The sequence below is a fragment of the Panthera tigris genome, chromosome B3 (assembly GCF_018350195.1).
Source record: "Panthera tigris isolate Pti1 chromosome B3, P.tigris_Pti1_mat1.1, whole genome shotgun sequence".
Lineage (NCBI taxonomy): Eukaryota > Metazoa > Chordata > Mammalia > Carnivora > Felidae > Panthera > Panthera tigris.
The window spans coordinates 131,458,977-131,486,269 of NC_056665.1; the positions used below are offsets into that span (position 1 = coordinate 131,458,977).

The window sequence follows — 27,293 nt, forward strand, 5'->3', positions numbered from 1 at the left end:
AGGTTCGAGAAGTTTACAGTTATTATTTCTTCAAATAAATGTTATACCGCTCTTTCTTTCTCTTCTCCTTTGGGATCCCTATAACGCAAATGTTATTATACTTGATGGTGTCACTAAGTTCCCTAAGTCTATTTTCATTTATTATTTTTTGTCTCTCCTGTTCAGACTGATTGCTTTCCATTATTCTGTCCTATGGGTCGCTAATCCATGCTTCTGCTTCCTCTACTGTACTATTTATTCCATCTAGTGTATTTTCAATTTCAGTTATTGAGTTCTTCATCTCTGATTGGTTTTTTATGTTTTCTATCTCTTTATTAAGGGTCTCATTGAGATCATCTACTCTTTTCTCAAGTGCAGCGAGTATCTTTATGACCATTACTTTAAATTCTCTATCAGCCATGTTCATTATCTCCGTTTCATTTAGCTCTCTTGTTGTGATTTTGTCCCCTTCTTTCACTTGGGACATATCCCTCTCTTCTCATTTGTCTAACTCTCTATGTATATTTCTACATGTTAGGAAAGTCAGCCACACCTCCTGCTCCTGAAAGTAGTGGTCTTAGGGGCACCTGGGTGGCCCAATCGGTTAAACACCCAACTCTTAATTTTGGCTCAGGTCTTAGGGGCACCTGGGTGGCCCAATCGGTTAAACACCCAACTCTTAATTTTGGCTCAGGTCATGATCCCAGGGTCATGGGACTGAGCCCCATGTCAGACTCCGTGCTGAGGCGTGGAGCCTGCTTGGATTCTCTTTCTCTCCCTCTGCCCTTTTTCTGGTCGCATGCTCTGAAAGAAAGAAAAAAGAAAAGAAAAGAGAAGAAAAAAGAAAAGAAAGAGAGGTGGCCTTGTGAAATAGAGGTCCTGTGGTGCTCTGCAGTGCAATGTCCCATTTACTTCGGGAGCATCTCCTGTGTGTGTTGCCTGTGCCCTGCTATGGTTGCTGAGCAGCTTTTGCCCTCAATCCAGTCATCTGCAATGGTTCTCTTTGCTGACGATGGGCAGGGTTTATCCTTGTGTTCTTAGTGGACCAGTCTAGGGCCACCTTGGGCTTAAGTTGAGTCAGACCAGGTATTTGCCAGAGATGTAGTGGCACCAAACTACAGGGAACTTTCCCTGTGTTGTCCCCTGAGAAGCTTTCATTGGTGGGCAGGGCTTGCAGTCAGATGAGATGCCTGTCCCCATCCCACTGGTGTGTGTTGTTATCCTCTCTCCCCAAGAACTGCGAGATCATGACCTGAGCCAAAGTTGGATGCTTAATCTACTGAGCCACACAGGTGCCCCTGCCCCTCCAGGGCTGATTTTTAAAGTTCTAGGTGTTAAACCCTGCTGACTAAGAATGTGCGGAATTCAACCCCTCTGGTTTTCAAAGCCAAATGTTTTGTCTTTCCCCTGTGGGCTCCCCAGTGTGAGAGTCTGTTTCTCTCCCCTCTTCAAGTTCACAGTGTCCCTCCCTCCTGCAGACAGTCCTGTGGGTCCCTTTAGCTCCCAACGGCATCTCCACCCTTCCTGCCCTCTTCACATGAACTCTTCTCAACATTCAGCTTTGGAGAATCTGGTCTGCCAGTCTTTGGGTCATTTTCTGGGTTATTTACACTGATGTGGGTGTTACCTAGTTGTATCTGAGACAAGGTGAGTCTAGCATTCTCCTACTCTGCCATCTTCCTTGGAATGAGGATGTTTAACTTTCATGGGAAAAATTAAGCTTAAACATGAAAAACATTTTCCTCCACAACCACATAATGAATTCATAAATTATTTAATTTTTGTGTATGTATATACATAAAAACTATTTCTGTTATCATGTATATAAAAAAAAACCCCTAGATAGAAATTTGAGGACTTTTTTTTTTTAAAAAGCATTTTGTTTAATTATATTTGGAAAAACTTTAATACTAGATTTATATAAATGAAGACATGAAACAAAAATCCTTAAAAATGGAGCATTTAAAACACTTAGCATTTATCCAAATTATTTAACACTGCCATATGCAATGCGTTCTGCTGAAAAAACAAAGACACTCATTAAATTATGTATGTTATACAACCGTGACTGATTTTAAGAACTGTGTTTGATCGAATGATGGGGAAATGACATTAATATCCTCACTAACATATCTATTTCCCAAATTTTCAGTTATTATTTACACTAAGCTTATCTGACAAAAACCAGGACAAACAGGGGTGCCTGGGTGGCTCAGTCAGTTGGGCCTCCAAATCTTGGTTTCAGCTCAGGTCATGCTCTCATGGTTTGTGAGTTTGAGCCCTGCATTGTGGGCTCTGCACTGACAGCACAGAGCCTCCTTGGGATTCATTCTCCCTCTCCCTCTCTCTCTGCTCCTCCCCCACTCTCTCTCTCTCTCTCTCTCAAAACAGATGGATAAACTTTAAAAAACTATATTAAAAAATAGGACAAATAACTGAAAAACTTTTTATATAATATTGAAGTTACTTTACAAATTAAAGAATTTATCACTTACCATTCTATCATGTGAATTATGATACTGGAAGTATTGAAAAGTTTTAACTCACAGCATTCACCTTCAGATGTGAAATAAAGTAGTGGAAAATAATTTTGAGAACAATGTGTCTCACAACGATTTTGAACTCATCTGTTGAATCACTTTTTTAAAGTTTCTTTAAAGGAGCTATACTAAATCAAATGAAACTTTTACCAAATAGTAAGTTATTTAAATTCTTACCTCTAATATCCCAATCAACATGGGTTATGTAACTGGTAGCGCCTTTGCATATTCCTACTCTTTTACTACTCATCACATTGTATATATCTATAAAACTGTCATGGGATGCTACCGCAAGATATTTCCCAGAACCTAGAACAGAAACATATTTGCTTGAGACTGTCTCTCTTTAGAAATGTTTTTTTACACTCTACAACTAGACTTAATTTTCTTAACATTTTTTGGGAAGAACACTTAGGTGTTTTGTAAATTATAACAAAATGTGTATAAAATGACAAACAGTAACTATATTTTTCAAGTACATTATGGTTAACAAAAGAAAATGTCCTCTTTAGCATAGTGAGATAGTTCAGTGGATAGAAAAGGCCAAAAATTATATACAATGTAATCCAATACACTGTATTTAACTAAAAACAAAACAAAAAAATAACCCTTTATATGTAGAAAAAATAAAAGTAAAATAATGAGTAAATTTTGCCCTAACATTAGCAATTCCCAGAGTATAGTGGGTTTTGTCAGAGATAATGAATACACGGAAACTGATGAAGCAAAATTAATGCAAAATTTCAAAAGTATTAAGAATATAATGAAGGTTGTCATCCAATCCCTTTTATGTTAGAAATGAGGAAAATCAAACTCAGAGAAAATCACATAGAAAATTTAGTGACAGAATTGGCACTAAGCCAGATATTTTGCCACTGATCTAATACAGGAATTTTACTTCTTACCATACTGTCTTTTCTAGTCAAAAAATTAAAATTCCAAGATAAAATAATGGTTAATAAAAATTACATATGGATATATTTACTCATTGTCTGGCTCAAGTTAATAATCAAATATGATTTCAATGATATCTTACCTGGTGAAAATCGAATGTCCGAAATAATATCTTTCCTGTGATGAAAAGACACAAGATCTTCTAGAGTATCTGCATTTGCCATTAAGAAACTTCCATCATTCAGACCTACAGCTAAAGCTTTACCATCAGGAGAAAAACAGCAACATCTCCCACCTAAAAGAGAGCATATATTGGGCGATTTTCTTCTATTTAAAAAAATCATGTTAAGGAACTTTTATTGTCAAAGAGAGTTCCTGTATTCATTATGATCTCAAATCAATATTCAAAAGGAGTCACAGGATGCAGGCAACAAAGTTTTCTACTGAAATCAGTGGTAATTAGGCAATAATTAATACAAACCATCTTCTCTTCTGGACATAACTAAAGTAAGGACTAATATTTATCTTAAAAAACTAAGTTGATGAGAAAGAACGAGAGATTTTAGCTAACATAAAAAGCCAATGACATATGTGGAAATATTTTTTTAAGTGGTTGCTACCTCTGTAGTTTCTATTCTACAATCAGAAATTTAAGAAAAAAGGCCATCTTTATAAATATGCTTTCAAATTTGAAAAAAAATATGACAATAAACAATTATTAGGCAAAACTAGGAAGATCTATTAATGCATGGAAGATCTAACCATGCATGAAGAAATAATAATGCTAATATTAATTTTTAAAAATCAGGGTTAATATGTACTGGGAAATAAACAATAATGGGGTTAGCCTGACAGCAAAGGATACAGCAGACATATTCAAAAGTCCTAAGGCTTTTAGTGTTTGCATAAAATTTAGAGAGGGAGGGATGAGGTACAGCTCTTACAAAATGAAAAGTTACAGAATAAATTGAGAATAAGTCATGTATTATCATTTAATTATCAAGAATACATTGGTAATGAATAAATCTAGGATGATTTCTGAGATTTAGGAGTAAGAGATGATGATGGTCCGGAGCAGGGTAGCTGGAGTAGAGGTATACTTTGAAGACAGAGCTGGCAGGACTTTGACTAACTGGGAGCAGAATAGGAGAAAAAGATAAAAGTCAAGGCTATTTTTTTTTTTTTTAATGATGATGTCATTTACCAAGATGGAAAAAACTAGCAGAGGTACATGTGTTTGATTTTGTACCCATGAAGCTAAGGATACCTATGACAAATTCAAGTGAAGATATCAATAAGCCAGTATGATATAATTATACTTCTCTGGAGTTCAAGGGAGAGGCTAAACTGGAGATATAAGTATGGAAGACGTAGCATGGTAGATAGTAGTCACAGTCATGAAACTGGATAAGAGCTTGTTATTAATTTATTGACTCTCAGCTCCAAATCCAACCTTTCTTTCCTGCTATACAATACAGCTGAGCCCTGCTGACATTTTTTCCTTTTCCTAAACTTGATTTTAGCCGATGGAGGGTACTGTACTGGAGGGCCCCTATAAGGCCAAAGAAGAAGGAAGGGATTTTTCCTTCCTCTGGTGTGCTAGAACCAGTGGATTAGATTAATGAAGGGGTAGGAGTAGATGTTGGGATGCAGTTGGGGATGGGAGATTTTCTCTGCCCCCCATAGCAAAAGATTTCCTACATCAGCCCTTTGGCAAGCTTCTTTTCCACTTGCACCCACATCCTTTCTAAAGAGATCTGAATCTCGGGAAAAGAGGGGAAGGGTTCATTCCTTAATCACCATCCACTAGCCCTACAGCTGGTAGCTGCTTTTTGCAGTTGCTACTTCTATACCCCTTAGAATACCACCTTTCATTAGTTAACACTTATTCATATTAAATTTTCCCTATTCCAATTCCTGGGGTGGTTTCTGTCTCTTGATTGATACAGAATTGATACTGAAGTAGTCACAGGAGACAGATCACTAAAGATGGGATTTTTGGAATTGGCTTAGTCATGCCTTTGGGCTTAAGCACAGTGCTGGGCCCTTGCCAATGGGAAATGGGATGTCAGTAATCAAGGTATGCATTGCCATAACAATCAAGTTGTCTCCTACATTCTGCAGTTCACTGTCACTTCTACTGAAGTAAAATGCCCTGGGAGTCCAAGAGGCTGCTGCCTTTGACCATCACAAAAATAATGATGACCACAAGGACTGTGCTGTGCAAAAGATTCTGAGTGCACAGAACATTTAACAGAAAGATGTAACATGCTCTGGTCCTTAACCCTTCAGCATCTGTCATGGTCTGAATAGAGAGAGCTTACACTGCAGACCTAGAAGAATCTCTGACAGGGCTGATGTGGCTGAAAATTAAATACAAAACTTAATTGTGCAGGTTGCAAATTTACAATGTGAGTTGAATTCCCAGACTCACCAAATTTCTTCTGATTGGTAAAGGAAGAAATTTGGACTGTGGAATGGGAGCATCTGACTGGATTCAGACAAAACTGAAAATCTTTAATTTCTGTATTATTCAGAGTCTCACAGCCAGTGCAAATAGTTTGCTCTCCTGTGTCTGGGAAGACTGGCCTTCTGGTGCATATACCTTGAAGGGATATTTAACCTTACGAAGAACCATTAACAACCACTTCTCTGCTGTCACTAGATCCTCAGCTTGGATCAAATCTCCGCGCGTGCTCTAACGCAGAGGTTAGCAAACATTTTCTTAAAGGACCAGACAGTAAATATTTTCAGCACTGCAGGCCATATGATCTCTGTCACAACTACTCAACTCTGTTATAGTGCAAAAACAGATCTTAGACAATACATAAATGAATGGACATGGTTGTGTTCCAATGACATGTACACAATCAGGAGGTGGGCTGGATTTGCTGACCTCTGATATAGAGGGAGGAATCAAAAAGTTTAGGGAGGTAAGAACACTGAAGTAGATTTTTCATAGGCAACGTGTACACTCACCCACCAACTACATCCCCCCAAAAAGTCTAAAAACTAGTTCCTTCATAAGAGCATTTAGAAATACATTAACTAAGGGCAGCATCTACATCCTTGAAAAGTTCTTTGATGTCCTCCTATGTAGATCAGGAATGAGAGCTGTCCCCAATAATATGGGCTCCCTGATTCAACAGGGATAACCTAGGAAATGCAGAAGCCACGTAGCAGCACTTAAAAGACAGGGCAGATTCTTTACCCAAAATGGCAGCAGGAATACACTAATAATCAGAATGTTTTGGCCTGTGGAGATTTCTTTTGGTGACTAATCAATCATGGTGTCTGCAGGAATTCAATAGATGAGTAGGCTACTAAATTAGTCTTTGATCTATATGACAGAAAAAACCCCAGACCTGGTGGCTAAAAAAACCAGACTTAAATTCTCATCCTATTTTCAGTCCAACATCAATTCATATACTCAGAGCCCCTTGGTTAAAAAGCGAAGGCTAAGTCCCACTGAGGAGGAACCTATAGCAATATCATCATATAAAGTAAATCTTCCTCTAACAATCGGTGGCCAAGAATGATTATTTCCATGAAAGGAATACCCATACTATCAGGAGTTAGTAAACAGGGGCTCTGAACTGACGTTAATTCTGTGGATTCCATCCAGTTCGTGAACTGTAACAGATATACCTGGCAACTTGTAGAATCCACTAGGCTGGCTCTGTGATCCATGGGTAAGAGTCATTATAACAGGAAGAAATAAGTGAAAACCCCTGGAAATTCCTCTATCAAGACAATAAATCAGAAGCAAAACTGCAAGCCTCAGAATTACAAAATTACAAATATCAGTGATACCACCAAAGACTTGAAATATGCAGTGGTAAGAATACCTATCACATTTAAACTTGCCTGTTTGGTCTGTGTGAAATAAGATGGATTTCAGATACTACCTACGGATAATAAATTTAATCAGGTAGCAATGCTAACTGAAGCTACTCTTCCAGATCTTTACCAGAAAAAACAAACACAATCCCTGGCATTTTGCATGCAGCTATTGCCCTGGTTAATGCTTTTTTTTTTTTCCTCCATCCCGATTTGTAAGGACCACCAGAGCAGTCTGCTTTTACCTGGCTTGTATCTGTGTATACCTTCAAAGCCTTGCCTCAGGGCTATTCAACTCTCCTGTTTTTTGCCATAATATAGTCCACAGAGATCCTGATCGTCTGGACATTCCACAAAAAATCTCAATGGTCCACTACATTGATGACATTATGCAGAATGGATCTGGGGAACAGGAAGCAACAACTTTAGATGCCTTAATAAGACCTAAGTGAACTGAGACAGCAGAAGATAATTCCTACAAAAATTAAGGAACCTGCCATCTCAGTGAAGCTTCTGGGGATCCAATGATTGGGAGCATATTAAGATATTTCCTCCAAGGTGAAAGACAAATTGCTATATTTTCCATTACCCACTATAAACAAAAGGAGCAAAATGCCTGGTATACCTTTTTGGAAGCCTACACCACATTTGAGTGAGCTGTTTCTACCCAACTATCAAGTCACTATGAGGCTTCCCTGGGGCCAGAACAAGAGAAGGCAAGCTGATCTTCCACTGGGCCCTTATCATCTAGCAAATCTAATGATACTCAAACTGTCTGTGGTAAACAGAAATGCTGTTTCCAGAAGAATGCCTCTGGAAAGCTACCAAAGGAGAATCATACTGCAGATCTCTTAGATTTGGGAGAAAATCCATGCTCTCCTTTGCAAATAACTAATTTTCTTTTCAGAAGGAGTTTCAGCCTTGCTACTAGGCCTTGGTAGACAGTAAATGCCTAACTATGGGATATCAAGTGACTGTGTATCTTAAGCTTCCGGAACATCATGAACCAAAAGTTACATGACCAACCTAGTCACAGATTGGGTATGCACAACAGCAATCTATCATCAAGTGGAAAAGGGATATAAAAGATGAGCCTTGGATAATTTTGGAAGCCAGAAGTAATGAACAGGTGGCTCAGGATCCATCAATAATTCCTGCTGCAATACCTCGTGTCTCTCTCTCTCTATCTATACCTATGGCCTCAAGGGTATTCATTGATTATCAGCTGAATGAGGAAGAAAAACAATGAGCCATATTTACAGATGCTTCTATGCAGTATATGTCAGCACCCACCTGAAAGCACTAGAGCCCTACTCGGTGGTGGCCCTGAGGGACAGCTTTGAAGTAACATTTCACAACAGGCAGCACCTGGAGCAGGTACATTTAGTTTTCCACATTTGTAGTGACAGATGACAGGAGAGACAGATTTACATGGACTCATTAGCAACTGTGAACTATCTGAATAATCAGTTAGGGACTGAATTCTTTCAGGATTAGAAGATTAGAGATGAGGAAATCTGGAAAATCGAACTTTCAGAAAGGGCACAGGTGTGAAGATTTTTGCATCTCAGGGAATGTCCAACAAAAAGCATCCACTACAGAGGAGACTCTCAGTAATCAGATACACAAAATAAATGCTCTAGGGACCTCAGAGCAGCCTCTTTTCCTAGGCAGCTAGCACATACTCCGTGGGCTTGTGGTAAGTAGCATGGATGGAGTTTATGCTTGAGTTAGAAAACATGAACTCTCTTTTCCAAGGTTATCTTGCTATCACTACCATTACCACTGAGTGTCTACTCTGCTAACAGTAGAGAGCAACCGAGCTTCTGACATGGAACCATTCCCCAGGGAGATTGGCCAGCCAGCTGGTAGCATGTTGACTATACTGGACCTCTTCTTCTTTGGAGAAGGCAAAGATTCATCTTCATGAGAATAGATGTGAATCCTGGATTTGCCTTACCTGACTGACCATTATGCTTCTGCTAGCACCATCATCCATGGACACATGGGATGGATGCCCTATCCACTAACATAGAATTCCATGCTTCTGATCAAGGAACTTCAGGCAAAAAATGTGCATTAGGCTCATACCCATGGAATTAAATGATTTTATCACAACTCCCACTACTCCAAGAAAGCTAGTATGGCTTACTGAAAACTAATTGATGTCACCATCTGGGAAACAACACCCTGAAAGACTGGGCTTTTGTCTTACAGAATGCAATATATACTTTGAATCACAGTTCATTACATGGTGCTGTCTACCTCATGGCCAGTTACATGGGTCTGGAAAATCAAGAAGTGGGAGTGATTCTTCTCACTACTAAATCTAATAATCAACTTGCACTATTTTGTTTTGCATCCTGGCAAATCTGAGCTCTGCTTATTTAGTCTTGACTCCTAAGAGCAGGGACAATTCTTTTACCAGGGAACATACTGATTCCTCTGAATGGGAATGTAGACTGCCACCTGGTCATGTTGGGCTCCTTAGGACAGTGAAACAACAGGCAAAGAAAGGGGCTGTTACTCTTCTTGCTGGAGTGGCTGATCGCAATTATAGAGGGGAAACTGAGTTACTGCTACACACCGAGGGCAAAGGAGACTATATCTGGGACCTGGAGGGTTCATTAGGATGCCCCTTAGTCTTCTATGACCAATAGTGAAACTTAATAGAAAACCAGGAAAAAAACAGGTAGAAATATTGAAATTTCACCTAATTTAGCAATGAAGGTTTGGGTTACTCATGAGCTAAGTAACTCCAACCACCTGAGGTTTCTGGCTCAGGACAAAGAAAATATGAAATGGGCAGAAGAAGAAGGAAGTCAGAGATGACAACCACAGGCGCCTGACTGGCTCAGTCGCTTAGATGTCCGACTTCAGCTCAGGTCATGATCTCATGGTTCATGAGTTCAAGCTCCACATCGGGCTCTCTGCTGTCAGCACTGAGCCCACTTCGGATCCTCTGTCCTCCCCTCTCTCTGCCCCTTCCCTGCTTGTTCTTTCTCTCAAAAATAAACATTAGGAAAAAAAGGGGGTTAGGGCACCAAGAATAATTTAAAAAACAAACAAAAAGAGTTATCAATCACAGCCCATAGCCAGTTACAGAAATAAGGACTAGACATAAATGCTTGTGTATATATAAGCTATTTACTTTTTTTTGTTTTTTAAATAATTACATCCAAGTTAATTAACATACAGCGTAATGATTTGAAGAACAGAATTTAGTGATTCATCACTTACATATAACACCGAGTGCTTATCCCAAGTGTCTTCCTTAATGCCCCTTGCCCATTTAGCCCACCCCCCACCCAACACCCCTTCAGCAACCCTCAGTTTGTTGTCTGTATTTAAGAGTCTCTTATGGTTTGTTCCCCTCCTTGTTTTTATATTATTTTTGCTTCCTTCTCTCTTCTTTTTAATACTTTACATAAGTTTGTTGATGGTTAACTTTACAATTTAGTCTGAAGTAAAAGAATATTCAGTAAGACTATGAATTTGAGAGTCATGAGTAGAATCATGTTGGAATGAATATAATAACTGTGGGAACTGTATGTCTTCGAATTTGGGGGAGAGGGTGAGAATTTCTTCACTTGTACCAGGAATAGTTGCATCTCTTTGGTTAGAAACTTTTTGGGTAGAACATAAACATAAGGTTAGTTCTGTGGTTATACTGAAGTTCAAGTGTTTGTAAAAGATGTACAGGGACGCTAATTAGACAAAGGGATAGTCTGTGCCAGTTATTATTTATTGCCTCTTAGTTCCAAATCTACCATTCTTTGGGCCTTGTAGACTTCTCTCTTTTGCCCGCTGATACAAAGCTTTGCCAATAGAGGGTGCTGGAAAGACACTACAAGTCCAAAGCAGGAGAAAGGGGCTCTCCTTCAGGCCTCCAGTGTTGGATTTTACCTACAGAGCCAGAGCACTGGTGTGCAGGGAGCCTGAAGCACCCCCACGGCGGCAGCACCCCCCCACTGCGGCAGCACCTCCCCACTGCGGCAGCACCCCCCCTCCCCGCTGTCCCCACTGCGGCAGCAAATTTCAGCAAATTTCCCCGCTGTCGCAGTAATGGGCCTAACGATTCAGCTGTGGTTTGCAGTCTCTAGCAAGATGCTCTGCTAAGACAGCAGCGGCCCTCACCAGTCAACTTTGTCCTGGGTTAAGTTCTTCTCCAAAAAGCCCACTTGCCATTCAGTTCTGGTCTGTACCCTCTGGCAAGCTTTTCCTTTAGCCAGTGACCACTGTCTCTCTGTTCCACTGAGGGAGGCCTGCACTCTCTGGCAAGCTTCTTCACCACTGACAGACTGTTATGATGGCAGTTACACCCTTTCCAAACACCTCTGCATCTCCTTTAACTTCTTTCTTTGTTTATTATCCCTCAGCTAACTAGGCCTAGTAGCTGCTTTCTACAGCCTTCAGTAGGTAAACACCTTCTACTAGTTAATAATTCTTATTATTAAAATTTCCATGTTAAAATAACTAGTATAGTGTCTGTCTTCTAACTGGACAATGACTGATATAGTCACACAAAGTGCAAGTGTACAAATGAAATAAAAACAGCCAGGGAGAACCCAGGAGCATTTCTGTATGTAGAGAGTAGGAAGAAGAGGCAGAGCCAGTTAAGGGAAGAAGAAAAAAAGAAGTCAATAAGATAGAGAGGGAGAAAGACATGCATGGGTTCCAAAGCCAAGTGAAAAATGTATTTCAGAAAAGAAGGGATGATCAGTTATGTCAAAAACTACTGTGAGGTAGAGTGAGGACCCAGAGGTGACCAAGAGATTGGCAGCAGATTCAATGGACAAATAGAAACAAAAGCCTAACTGGGGTAAGGTTTGTGAAGCAAATGTCATGTGAAAATAGAGAAGACAGTATCGCCTTTTGAGTATCACCCATTTCGAAGAGTTCTGCCACAAAGGAGAGCAGAGAAACAAAATGGTAGTGAGACTAGTCATCACAACTGCACACTGTATTCAACCCTATTCAGCTGGCTGAATGGAGGCTTAGAGCAGGGGGAAAGTTGGGTTTAAGCAAACATTAACCTAATAAGCATCCTTTTAAATGCATAGCTGAGCTCCTTAAAAACTAAAAACAAACCAACCAACAAACAAAAAAACCCTCCCAGGGATGAAAACTAAATAAAGGGCAAAAAAACGAGAGTAGTAAAATAAAGTCACAGCTGCTCTGAGGGTACAGGAGATGTCTTGCTCCTGGGCTTCCTGGATAAAACTGCAATCTTTTAAGGGTTATACAGTCAATGTAGTCATCCAGTACTGGTTTTCAAGTTCTAGGTTACTTTTAAGTTCCAAAATACCAATACTGAAGGTGTAATACATTATTTCCAAATTTAAAAATAATCTGGTATCTGGATCATCCGCATCTTAAGGCATCCAGAATATTTTCCTACTTCTCTCAAGCTTTATGGAGATGACAATCAACTGAGCAAAGCTTTGACTGCGTGAATAATTCTTCCTCTAGTTCAAAGACTTTTTCTACAAGTCGAATGTGAACACTGTATTAGTGTCCTAGAGCTGCTATTACAATTACCACAAACTGAGTCGCTTAAAACAACAGAAATCTATTCTTTCACACTTCTGGAATTTAGGGTCTGAAATCAAGGTGTAGGCAGGACTATGCTCCTCTGAAAGCTCTAGGAAGGATCCTTCCTTTCTTCTCCCTGGCTTCTGGAGTTTGCCACTAATCCTTGATGTTCCTTGGCTTGTAGACTCATCACCTCAATTTCTGCCTCCTGTTATTACATCACACTCTCCCTTTGTGTCTGTGTCTCCACACAGCCTTCTTATAAGAACACATACTAGTCATTCAGTGTAGAGTGCATCCTGATTCAATATGACCTCATCTTGATTACATTTGCAAAGACCCTATTTCCAAATAAGGTCACATTCAAATGTAAGTGGGTTAGGACTTACACATATCATTTTGGGGGACACAATTCAATCCACATTAGACATGACAGTAGTAAATTAGAATTTCCTTCTATAAATCTCAAATCTAAGGACAAAGAAAACTGGAAATGCTTCCTTTCAAGCAAACATTATAGCTTGTTATCAATAAAAGGGCTATAGTCCCTACTAAGAAAAATTAAAAGTTATTAAAAAAGATGTCCTCAAATAAGAGAGAGCAGTATATGATGAGTCAGAGGAAATTTGGAACTGGATTTTATTTATATATTTTCACCTTACTCAGATTAGTATGAAGTATAATATAGGGCCTTTTGAACATCTGGGAAAATTTGCACAAAACTAATTACTTTTGCAACTCAATAACATACCATTAATGGGCTTTCTTAAGACTGCTTTAAAAAGAAAGATTATTGCATTTCCAAGTTTCCATGCTGAAAGTTTCTCCATTTTATGAAGTATTTATTTTTAAACAAATTATTAATTAAAATAAGGTAATACAGATATATTTTTATAATTGTCTTTTCACTTGATTTATATTTACAAATTTTGTACTTAATTATACTATTAGTTTCAATGATTTTTATTTTAACATTTCTTTTATAAATATATGAAGAAAGAAAGTACAGATTTAACTGCATACAGTTTCTTCCCCTTCCACCCCCCAAAACCTCCAAATACCTGTACTGTCCTTTAACTGAGTACTACAATCATATCTCAAGGGAAGAGCAAGTTTTAAAAATATGCCTGGCAGTAGAGAAAGACATCAGGAAATAGACTTCTATATCCTGACTTGGGTTCTAGACAGAGGGGAAAAATTGTACTGAAGATTCACAAATGCAGCATAGCTTATGCAGATCTTAGATTTGAAGTTATACTAACTATATGATCTATGCAATCCTAGTGAAAAAAAAAAATCCTTAGTAGTTCTGGATAGTAGCAACCCAGGCACCTGGGAGAAGGAAACACAAAATCACTCTGGAAATATACCTTTGATCCAGACTTCAGAGAAACCCCACAAGTAAAGAAAGCCCAATTAAACATAAATTTATAATCCAAATATTCAAGCACAAAAGAAAATGGAACACCAGGAAGGAGTCAGCAGAAAAATAACACCAGAACAGCAGAAAAAAAACACAGCATAGTCAGATCCCAAAGGATGTCAGATAACTAGATTTCATAATCTTTATCTGATAAGTAAAGATTAAAGACATAAAAAAGGAAAGCTAAAACACAAAGAATATGTTATAAAAAATCTAAGGAACTTGAAAGAAAATAAAATTCCTAAAAATGAGAATTATCACACCTAACAGGTAGGTTAAACAGCAGACGTGAAAGAGAAAGAGCTGCTAATAATTCAGCCATAAAAAAAACAAAAAACAAAAAAAACCACGAAATCTTGCCATTTTCAATGACATGGATAGAGCTAGAGAGTATAATGCTAAGTAAAATAAGTTAGTCAGAGAAAGACAAATACCATCTGATTTCACTCATGTGTGGAATTTAAGAAACAGAACAAATGAGAGAAGGGAAATAAAAAGAGAGAGGCAGGGGCACCTGGGTGGCTCAGTCGGTTAAGCGTCCGACTTCGGTTCAGGTCATGATCTCACAGTTTGTGGGTTCGAGCTCCGCATTGGGCTCTGGGCTGACAGCTCAGAGCCTGGAGCCTGCTTAAGATTCTGTGTCTCTCTCTCTCTCTGCCCCTCCCCTACTCATGCTCTGTCTCTCTCTCTCAAAAATAAATAAAACTGTTAAAAAAAAAAATGATTGTTTCACTATATGCTAATTTGGATGTAAATTTTAAAAAATAAAAAGTTAAATTAAAAAAAAAACAGAGAGGCAAATGAAGAAACAGACTCTTAACTACAGAGAACAAACAGATGGTTCCCAGAATGGAGATGGGTGGAAGATGAGTGACACAGGTGATGGGTATCAAGAGTGCATTTATTGTGATGTGCACTGGGTGGACATTGTATGTAAGCCCTGAATCACTAAATTGTACACCTGAAACTGATATTACACTGTATGTTAACTGGAGTTTAAATAAAAAACTTTTAAAAAGAAAATTAAGAACTAGAACAAGATCTTAAAATTTCCAGAATACTGCAGAGAGAGACAGAAAATATGAAGTGAGCCAAGACATGGAATAATACTACATAATTAAAACATAAAAATCCTCTTAAAAACTCAGGTTTGCACCAATGCTAATATCATCCTCAATGGAGAAAAACAGAGCTTTCCCTCTAAGGTCAGGAACAAGGCAGGGATGTCCACTCTCACCACTGTTATTCAACATAGCATTGGAAGTCTTAGCCTCAGCAATCAGACAACACAAAGAAATAAAAGGCATCCAAATCAGCCAGGAGGAGGTCAAACTTTCACTCTTCGCAGATGACATGATACTCTATATGGAAAACCCAAAAGATTCCACCAAAAAACGGTTAGAACTGATCCGTGAATTCAGCAAAGTTGCAGGATATAAAATCAATGCACAGAAATCGGTTGCATTCCTATACACCAATAATGAAGCAACAGAAACAGAAATAAAGGAATCGATCTCATTTACCATTGCACCAAAACCCACAAAATACCTAGGAATAAATCTTACCAAAGAAGTGAAAGATCTATACACTGAAAACGATAGAAAGCTTATGAAAGAAATTGAAGACGACACACAAAAAAATGGAAAAATATTCCATGCTCTTGGATACGAAGAACAAATACTGTTAAAATGTCAATAGTACCCAAAGCAATCTACATATTCAGTGCAATCCCTATCAAAATAACACCAGCATTCTTCACAGAGCTAGAACAAACAATCCTAAAATTTGTATGGAACCAGAAAAGACTCCGAATAGCCAAAGCAATCTTGAAAAAGAAAACCAAAGCTGGAGGCATCACAATCCCGGACTTCAAGCTGTATTACAAAGCTGTCATCATCAAGACAGTATGGTACCGGCATAAAAACAGATACTCAGATCAATGGAACAGAATAGAGAACCCAGAAATGGACCCAGAAACGTATGGCCAACTAATCTTTGACAAAGCAGAAAAGAATATCCAATGGAATAAAGACAGTCTCTTCAGCAAGTGGTGCTGGGAAAACTGGACAGCGACATGCAGAAGAATGAACCTGGACCACTTTCTTACACCATACACAAAAATAAACTCAAAATGGATGGAAGACCTAAGTGTAAGACAGGAAGCCATCAAAATCCTCGAGGAGAGAGCAGGCAAAAACCTCTTTGACCTCGGCTGCTGCAACTTCTTACTCAACACATCTCCAGAGGCAAGGGAAACCAAAGCAAAAATGAACTGTTGGGACCAAATCAAAATGAAAACCTTCTGCACAGCAAAAGAAACAATCCGCAAAACTAAAAGGCAACCGACAGAATGGGAGACGGTATTTGCATATGACATATCAGATAAAGGGTTAGTATCCAAAATCTATGAAGAACTTATGAAACTCAACACCCAAAAAACAAATAATCCAATGAAGAAATGGGCAAAAGACATGAACAGACACTTCTCCAAAGAAGACATCCAGATGGCCAACTGACACATGAGAAAATGCTCAACATCACTCATCATCAGGGAAATACAAATTAAAACCACAATGAGATACCACCTCACACCTGTCAGAATGGCTAACATTAACAACTGAGGCAACAATAGATGTTGGCAAGGATGTAGAGAAAGATGGATCTCTTTTGCACTGCTGGTGGGAATGCAAACTGGTACATCCACTCTGGAAAACAGTATGGTGTTCCTCAAAAAATTAAAAATAGAACTACCCTACAACTTAGCAATTGTACTACTAGGTATTTATCCAAGGGATACAGATATGCTGTTTCGAAGGGGCACATGCACCCCAATGTTTATAGCAGTACTATTGACAATAGCCAAAGTATGGAAAGAGCCCAAATGTCCATCGATGGATGAATGGATAAAGAAGATATGTATACACACACACACACACACACACACACACGCAATGGAGTATCACTCGGCAATCAAAAAGAATGAAATCTTGCCATTTGCAACTACGTGAATGGAACTAGAGGGTATTATGCTAAGTGAAATTAGTCAGTTGGAGAAAGACAAATATCATATGACTTCATTCATATGAGGATTTTAAGATACAATACAGATGAACATAAGGGAAGGGAGGCAAAAATAATATAAAAACAGGGAGGGGGACAAAACATAAGACTCTTAAATAGAGAGAACAAACAGAGGGTTACCAGAAAGATTGTGGGAGAGGGGATGGGCTACATGGGTAAGGGACATTAAGGAATCTACTCCTGAAATCACTGTTGCACCATATGCTAACTTGGATGTAAATTAAAAAATAAATTATCAATAAAAAATAAATAAAATAAAGTAAAAACATTTCTTCCTCAAAAAAAAAAAATTCAGGTTTGCAAAAAGCAGCTAGCAAACAACAAAATGGCAATAAACACATGCCTATCAATAATTATTTTAAATGAAAATGTATTAAATGCTTCAATCAAAAGACAGAGTAGCTGAAAGAATAAAAACATAAGACCCATCTATCTATTGCCTACAAGAGACACACTGTAGAAGTAAGGTCACACACAAAAGTGCAGGAATGAAAAAAGATATTCTATATAAATGGAAACCAAAAGAAGCTGGGCAGCTACACTTTTGTCAGACAAAATTGACTTTAACACAAAGACTATAATAAGAGACAAAGAAAAGAAGGTCAATACATAAGGATAAAGGAGTCAATGCAGGAGGATGTAACGTTTGTTAATATTTATGCACTCAACAGAAGAGCACCTAAATACATAAAGCACATGTTAGCAGGCCTAAAGGAAGAAGTAGACAGCAATACAATAATAGTAGGGGACTTTAGTACCTTACTCACATCAATGGATAGATCATCTAGACAGAAAATTATTAAGGAAACATTGCCCTTAAATGGCATGTCACACCAGACGGACTTAACAGATATTTACAGAATATTCCATCCAAAAGCAAGAGAATACACATTCTTCTTGACTGCACGTGGAACATTTTCCAAGACAGATCATATGTTAGGCCACAAAACAAGTATTAATAAATCTAGACTAAAATCATATCAAGCATCTATTCCAACTACAACAGTATGGAACTAGAAACTAATTACATGAAAAAAATGGAGAATTCACAAATACACGGAGATTAAACAGCATGCTACTGAACAACCAATGGGTCAAAGAACTCAAAAGAGAAATCAAATAATACCTTGAGACAAACAAAAATGGAAATGTAACATCCCAAAATTTATGGGATACAACAAAAACAGTTCTAAGAGGGAAGTTCACAGTGATAAACGCTTACCTGAAGAAATAAAGTCTCAAATAAACAACCTAACTTTACACCTCAAGGAACTAGAGGAAAAAAAGAACAACTGAAGGCCAAAGTTAATAGAAGAAAGCAAATAACAAAGATTAGAACAGAAATAAATCAAACAGAGACTAAAGTAATAAAAGAAAAAATTAATGAAACTAATAACTGGTTCTTTGAAAAGACAAATAAAATTGACAAACCTTTAGCTACACTAAGAAACAAGAGAGGAGACAAATAAGTAAAATCAGAAATGAAAGAGATGTTACAAATGATACCACAGAAACACAAAAGATCATAAGAGACTACTATGAACAATTATAATGCCAACAAATTGGACAACCTAGAAGAAATGGATAAATTCCTAAAAATGTAAAACCTACCAAGACTGAATTATGATGAAACAGAAAATGTAACTAACATCAAATATATGTCAATTAAAAAAATCAGTTTGCTTTTTAAGAATTGCAATGTCAGTGATAAAATACTTTTGCTGCTGGAACAGACCACTCCCACCATCTTATACTTGGAATTCCACTGGTTCAGACAAAGCAAACTGAAGGAATTGCCAACAAGTCTTTATTAAAGAAACTCTAAGACTACATTTTAGAAGAAAATGATAAAAGAAAAAATGTCTGAGATACAAGAAGAAAATGTGAAGAAGTGAATAAGCATAGATAAGCCAAAGTAAACACTGACTGCATTAAACAATAATGTCCAATTGAAGAGGGATTAAAAAAACCAAATTCTCAAAAATTAAAAATAGAACTACCATATGATGCAGCAAGTCCACCCAGCAAGTCCTGGGTACTTATCTGAAGAAAATGAAAACACTAACTCAAAAAGACATATGCACCCCCATGTTCACTGCAGCATTATTTACAATAATCAAGATACAGAAACAACCTAAGTGTCTGACAGATAAATGGGTAAAGAAAATGGTGTGTAAATACACATACACAATGGAATATTATTCAGCCATAAAAATGAATGACATCTTGCCAAACACTATACCATCTCATTGATATGTGGAATCTAAAAAAACAAAAACAGGGGCGCCTGAGTGGCTCAGTCGGTTAAGCACCTGACTTCACCTCAGGTCATGATCTCACGTTTCTTGAGTTTGAGCCCTGTGTCAGGCTCTGTGCTGACAGCTCAGAGACTGGAGCCTGCTTCGGGTTCTGGATCTTCCTCGCTCTCTGCCCCTCCCCTGCTCACACTCTGTATCTCTCTCTCTCTCTCAAAAATAAATTTAAAAACATTAAACAAAACAACAAACTCGTAGATACAAAAAACATTGGTGGTTGCCAGTGGCAGGTGGGCATACATGGTGACTATGATTAATAATCACTATATTAATAATAATCATAATACTATATTGTATATTTGAAAGTTGTTAAAAGAGTAGATCTTAAAAATTTTCATCATAAAAAGAAAACATTTTGTAACTATGTATGGTGATGGATGTTAACTAGATTTATCGTAGTGATTATTTCACAATATATGCAAATATTGGATCATTATGTTGTACACCTGAAACTAATATGCTATGTGTCAATTATACCTCGATAAAAAAAAGAAAGAAAATCTGAGGTCTATTAAAGGTATGTTCCAAATTTGATCGGCTTCCTATGGCCTTGTGAAGAAGAGTATTTGATACTGTGATTTCCTGTGTACACAGAAGTGTGACTATGGTTTTGTGATCTTACTGTAACCCTTCATGTAGAAAGTTCAGTATAGAAATGCTGATATAACATTTGGTAATCTCTAGATCTCAGGGGGAAAAAACAACTAAAGAATGAAAATGCTGGCCATCAATAACTCAAAAAAAAAAAAAAAAGAAGAAGAAGAGACAGTGACAGGAGTTCAATTATTCTAGAGACAGTGATTAGTTTCAGATTTTTAGTTAAGTACAAATGTTTGAATACAGTAACCCTAGAAGAACAGACTCTTTTAATAGAAGAAGAAAAAAATAAATTAACTGACTGAATTACAAATTCATGTTACCTAACTTTAACTTGGCCCTTACTATGGCCTGACAATCCTTTCATCTGCTGTTTCCATCACATTTCTTACATTCCCAATTCCCAACCTTTTCAACCAGAGTTCCTCCTTCAATACCTCCATATTCTAAAATAACATTCCCTACCACCTCACTAAGAAATGTGAAGCTATCTGTACATCCTCATTTGCCCTAGGTTAATAATATCAGTCTTAATGCAATAACTGAGCCCCTTATCTCTCTATACTGACAGGCTAGCTTCATTTGCCTCCTACAAAATGTGCTTAGTTTTGTTTCACCCTAAAATATTCTCCCCTCAATTCTGCTACCCCTTTATAAATTAAGGCCTTCTTTCTTCATTTTTGATTCTGAATTACATATATTCTAGAGTCATAAAGGGTAGATAACTTGTTTTCTTCCTGTATTTTTAATTCCAACATGACACTGCAAACAGGTTCAGGATAGGTATGCTCACAGGAGGTCTCACAAAGCAAAGACTGGGTATAATTAATTTTCTTTATATCGCATCATGAGCAAGTGCACATAGAATAAATATGTAAAGCCTTTTTTATACACCTACTGTAGCTTTCTTAGATTTGTGAAGAGTTAGAAAACTGTGACTAAATGTGACTAACATGTTAATCTGTGCTCAAGTCTGAGAGCCTCTTACCCTTTTTCAGTTTCCGGACAGCCAACATACAATGACTAGGAGACAGATCCCATATTCTTAAGGTTTTATCATCACTGACAGTAGCACAGATGGGCAGATAGGGATGTGTAGCCAAACCCCACACCTCTCCTTCCATGTGTCCCTACAAAGAGAACATAGTTAAGATAAATTTAACCTAAATATATGTGTTTTTAAAAGAAAACTAAAGACAACACCTGATAATACACGACAGGATAATGAATAATGGATTAATCTAAAACTTTCTCTTTGGAATATACCTTAAAATACCTCAGTAACAACTTTATCTTCACAATTACACTACAATCAGTTACTATTTATTATTTATTTTTGTTTATTTATTTTTTTATTTTTTGGGGGGACAGAGAGAGACAGAGCATGAACGGGGGAGGGGCAGAGAGAGAGGGAGACACAGAATCGGAAACAGGCTCCAGGCTCCGAGCCATCAGCCCAGAGCCTGACGCGGGGCTCGAACTCACGGACCGCGAGATCGTGACCTGGCTGAAGTCGGACGCTTAACCGACTGCGCCACCCAGGCGCCCCACAATCAGTTACTATTTAAACTAGTTTAAAATCCTAAAATATTCACTGAGTGAGGAGAATAGAAACTGGCTGCCTTGGAATGTTAATAACTGCCACAGAGGAGGAAGTTCCTGCATGTGAGAACAAGGAGTGCTGCAGACCTGCTCCCCAGTGAAACTGGTGAAATTAATAATAAAAAATTAAGGTCTCCGGAAATGGTTCCAAGGGACTATGACAAATGAAGAAACATTTACTCAAGAAAGTCTGCTAATATTTGGTAAGAACAGTGAGAGTTTGCAGTATTTGAACCAAGACCCACTCCTTTCCTCCCCATCTCCAACTCACTGGCCTGAAAACTCCACACCAGACTGATGTAAACAACACAAGGTATGGGTGCTCTCTCTCCTTCCCCTACTCTAATGGGCTATCTTCCCAGAAGAGGCAGGTGACCGCATTTCTTATCCTGCCCTCAATGCCTGTTAAAAGCTGAAACCTTGATGAGTGCTGGACACAGGTGGGAACTCCCTTCTGCCATCCCTATTCTGAGATGGAGGTTCTACACTGGGGGTCATGCCACTAAGAATACTGGGGCTTCAGTTCAACCCAAGAAGACTTGAGGCCACTGCTCCCTACTACCCCTTCCCCAAAATGGAGCACTCAGTTTCTAAAGCAAGGGACACTCAGAAAAGAGTCATCACTATCCAAACACTCAACTTCAGAGCCTTGGATCAGACAGTGTGCCTGGAAGAAAAAGCAAGCCATAAAATAGCTCCTAATGTCTCCTCAAAGGAAATGACTTCATTTGCTTCACAGTGTAGAAAAGTTCAAGCCTAAAGGTGCTCTCGAAAACAATGAAGGTTGTGATGAAAGGCAAATGGGAGCTGACTGGTACTCCTTAAACATACAGGCTACTCTGAAGACTAGTGAGTTTGCTCAACAGAACCAGGGCAATCTCAGAGATTGCTGGGAGGATACTGCTTCAAGTCAAAATCTCAAACATTAACCTACGAAAGGGGTGTCCCCTTTAAGGAGGCTGAGCAATTTGTGCTCTAGGGAAAGTGTTGAAAACAGTAGCAATTTAGTCAGCATCAGTCAGCAATTTAATGGAGTTCAGGGGCTGGGTGTAGTCAGGGAAAAAGACTGAGTAGAGAAGAGGAGAGGAGACTTCCCAAATCATTTTATGGAGCCAAAATGGCCCTGATACCAAAATCAGACATCACTAGGAAACTATAGACCCATGATCCCTTATATATAGTATGTGGATGCTAAAATCCTCAACTAAGTACTAACAAACTGATTCCAACATATACAAAAAGAATTCTACACCGTAACTAAGTGGGGTTTATCTCAGGAATGCAAGGTTGGTTTAAAAGATGAAAACCAATTAATAATACACCATATCAATAGAATAAAAAAAAACCACATGATCTCTCAATAGACAAAGAAAAAGCCTTTGACAAATGCTTTTGACAAATGACACAATCTTTCATGATAAAAACTTGCATCAAACTAGGAGCAGCAGTGTCATTCGTCAATCTGATAAAGGGCATCTATGAAAAATCCAGTTAATACTAAATGGTACAAATTGAATACTTCCTCTGTCTGTTCTACTTCTAATCTACATTGTACTGAAGATTCCAGCCAGGATATTTAGCCACGAAAAAGAAATAACAGGCATCCCAATTGGAAGGGGAACAGTAAAACTACATTCGCCATTCACATGATCTTATGTATAAAAAATCCTAAAAATCCACTAAAAAACTATTAGAATAAATGAGGTCCATTATACTATGAGACTTGTATACTAAAAACTATAAACCTGTTGAAAAAAGTTAAAGATGATCTAACTGAATGGAAAGATCCCATGTTCATGGATACAATTTAATATTGTTAAGAGGTGCTATTCCTCAAACTGACCCATAGAATGCTGCTACAAACACTGCTGTACATGTTTGTTTTTTTTTTTCTGTGTTCATCTGAATGCCCAGTTATGTACATATATCTCCACACTTTTTTTTTTTTTTAATTCCACTGTAGATAACATGCAATGTTAGTTTCAGGTGTACAATATAGGGGTTCAATAGTTCCATATATTATTCAGTGCTCATCAAGATTAAGTGTACTCTGAATCCCCATCACCTATTTCACCCATCCCTCACCCCCACCTTCTCTCTGGTAACCATCAGTTTGTTCTCTACAGTTAAGAGTCTGGTTTTTTGGTCTCTTTTTTTTCCCTTTGCTCATTTGTTTTGTTTCTTAAATTCCACACAAGTGAAATCAGATGGTATTTGTCTTTCTCTGACTGGTTTATTTTGCTTAGTATCATATTCTCTAGCTTTATCCATCTTGCCATCTTGCAAATGGCAAGATTTCATTCTTTTTATGGGTGAATAATATATTCAAAATAATATTCCATTTTATACACACACACACCCGTCTTTTTTATTCATTCATCAGTTGATGGGACACTTGAGCTGCTTCCATAGTTTGGCTATTATAAATAATGTTGCAAAAAAGATAGGGTGCATGTATCCTTTCAAATAGTGTTTTTGTATTTTTGGGTAAATACCCTGTAGTGTGACTATTGGATCACAGGGTAGTCCTATTTTTCATTTTTTGAGGAAACTCCATGCTATTTTCTAGAGTGGCTGCACCAGTTTGCATTCCCACCAACAGTGCAGGAGTATCCTTTCTCTCCACGACCTTGTCAATACTTGTCATTTCTTGAGTTTTTGATTTTAGCCATTCTGACAAGTATGAGGTGATATCTCACTGTGGTTTTGATTTGCATTTCCCTGTATATCTCCACACTTTTTCCCCCCACACTTTTAATTACTATAAGTTTTATCTTATTTCCCGCATGGAGTTTCTCAAAAATTTCTGCACTCTTTTTGAGTATTTTTTCTTCTAGATGATTTTTTAAAAATCTTTCCAGAATTTTTGAAAAATATCATTTGGATTTGGTTTATGATCATACTGAATTCATAAGTTATTTAGATGTTTTATGTCTTTAGTAAAACTTTATGGCTTTCTTAACACTGATCTTCCATAGTTTTAGCTATATTTATTCCTGGCTATTGTATAGTTTTCTTTGTGAGTACTATTTCTATGTCATATTTTTCTAATTGGTTATTGCTGATATATAGAAATACTATTGGCTTCTAGATGTTGATTTTGAATCTCACTTTACCAGACTCCTTAATTCTAGTAATTTTTCAGTTTATTCTCTTGAATATGCAAAGTATAGGGTTAAAATATCTGCAAATACTGACAGTGTTCTCCACTTATTTCCAACACTTAGACCTATATTGCTTTGTTTTTCTAGATTGGCTAAGACCTCACACACAATGCTAGACAATAATGGTGAGACCTGACATCCTTGTTTTGTTTCTGATGTTTAGGAGACAGCAGACATCTGAAATCTTAAGCTCTATAATAAATAGGAAAAATAACAGGATGTCATTTATCACTTCAAAATCTTTTCTTACAATTATAAAATTGTCTGTGTTTTTGAAAGTGCTGTCTGTGGATTCACCTGTAAAAGCGTACTTGTGTTAGTATTTTCCAAGAGATCATAAATACGTTAAATACCATGACTCTACCATCTTTCTACTTGAAAGGAATATTATGTGGGGCACCTGGGTGGCTCAGTCAGTTGAGTGTCCAACTCTTGATTTCGGCTTAGGTCATTATCTCACAATTTGTGACACTGAGCTCCTTGTTGGGCTCTGCGCTGACAGCGTGGAGCCTGCTTGGGATTCTCTCTATCCTGCCTTGCCCTACCCCCATTCCCTCTCTTTCTCTTAAACTTAAAAAAAATTTTTTAAAGGAATATTATGTAACTGAAGTTAAAGAGTAAGACACCAAATTTTGACAGTAAATTTAATATAAAACGTTTTGTTTTATATGTATATTTGTATATATTTGTATACAATATATACAAATATATATATTTGTACATATTTGTATATTTGTAAATATGTATATTTATTTGCTTACAAATTCTCCTTGGTACATCAGGATATTACATTAACATTAAAGCATGTGCAGTGCTCTCCTCTAAGAGTGCTCTTTGATGTTTTAACAAAAGTGAGGTGGGGGGGAGTGGGGTTGGAGTAAAAAATAAGTCTGTAATAAGAAAGAATATAATTCTTTTTCAGAATAAAAGGCAAACTTAAAATTGGTCCTACCATATAGAGCTGGAGGACAATTTTTCATTAGGTAGATCCTACCTCACTTACTGTGTTTTAAAGTATTTATTGCTCTCCATACTTTTCAGAAAGATATAATATATATAGGAAATGTATACCTAAAAAATTAATACAGCATTCTTTTTTTTTTTTTAAAGGCAAAGCTGGTTTTTTTTTAAGTTTTTTTTTTTTATGTTTATTTATTTTTGATAGAACACAAGGGGGGGCGCAGAGGAGAGAGAGAAGGAGACACAGAATCCGAAGCAGGCTCCAGGCTCTGAGCAGTCAGCACAGAGCCTGACACGGTGCTTGAACCCACAGACCATGAGATCATGACCTGAGCTGAAGTCGGTCGCCCAACTGATGAAGCCACCCAGGCGCCCCAATACAGCATTCTTGATGAAAATGTTAAGGATCAGGTGATCCTGCTCTTCCGTTTTATATTTCTACCACACAAATGTTGGTATTGCTATTATTTTTGTATTATGTTAACATTTGTTTTATTAATATTTTCACTGACAAATATTTTCAGCAACAAAATTTTAGTGTACATTTTTAATTTTTTTTAATTAGAAACTTAAGGATGAAAATGAAGAGTTTCACAGAAAAACAACTACCTTAGATTCAACAAATGTACTTCAAAGAAATAAAATTGAACATGAAATAAATTGACTTGGTTAAATTAATTACAACTGTTTTTTCTTTTCATTGGTTTCTTGTTTTGTGATAAGAAATTACTTAAAATATTGGCAATTATTCCACATGATGTGCATATTTATTTACTGATATCTACTCATCAAGCTATAATTAAATTAAAAATTTTTGGTATATATTATGAAATATTTCCCTAATTAATTTAACGTTATTTTCACTATTGTTAACTTTTGGCTCTTACATATTAATCAACTGCATATAAATGGAAAAAAAGTATATTAATTTTTTTCAAATTACCTGGACCAGAAGTGTTATTGGGCCACTTTTATCCACTTCTAGTATTTCACCATTCTTTGTGCCAACTAAAATATGACCGTGTCCTAATGATATGGCACGTATAGATGGGTTATCTTCCAAGAGAAGACCTGAAATGTTAAGTGGAGATATTCTTCTAGGTATAAAGTCACTAGAATACAAGGATGTACATATTGCAGATGATGCTACTTTGACAATGAAAATCACGTTACAAGGTTGCTTTTTCCTGTATTTTAAGTATGCTAATAAATGCACTGCATTTTCCCAAACCACTCAATTGACTAATCTCAAAAGCACTACCTAGGAGTGCAGGGGTGGCTCAGTCAGTTAAGCGTCTGACTTGATTTCTGCTCACCTCATGGTGTAGTAGTGGTTCATGGGATCGGCCCCCCACGGCGGCTC

General features: G+C 37.4%; 1 protein-coding gene across 5 annotated transcripts in view; it reads right to left on the minus strand.

The window, feature by feature from the left end:
- Positions 1 to 27,293, minus strand: part of EML5 (EMAP like 5) — a 178,836-nt gene that overhangs the window by 54,554 nt on the left and 96,989 nt on the right. For all 5 annotated transcript variants that reach the window (XM_042990305.1, XM_042990304.1, XM_042990303.1 and 2 more), the window contains 4 exons: positions 26,874 to 27,001; positions 21,193 to 21,334; positions 3,556 to 3,708; positions 2,697 to 2,828 (listed from right to left, as the gene is read on the minus strand). In XM_042990305.1, coding sequence (XP_042846239.1) covers positions 2,697 to 2,828; positions 3,556 to 3,708; positions 21,193 to 21,334; positions 26,874 to 27,001 — 555 coding nt within the window. The remainder of the gene's footprint in view (positions 1 to 2,696; positions 2,829 to 3,555; positions 3,709 to 21,192; positions 21,335 to 26,873; positions 27,002 to 27,293) is intronic.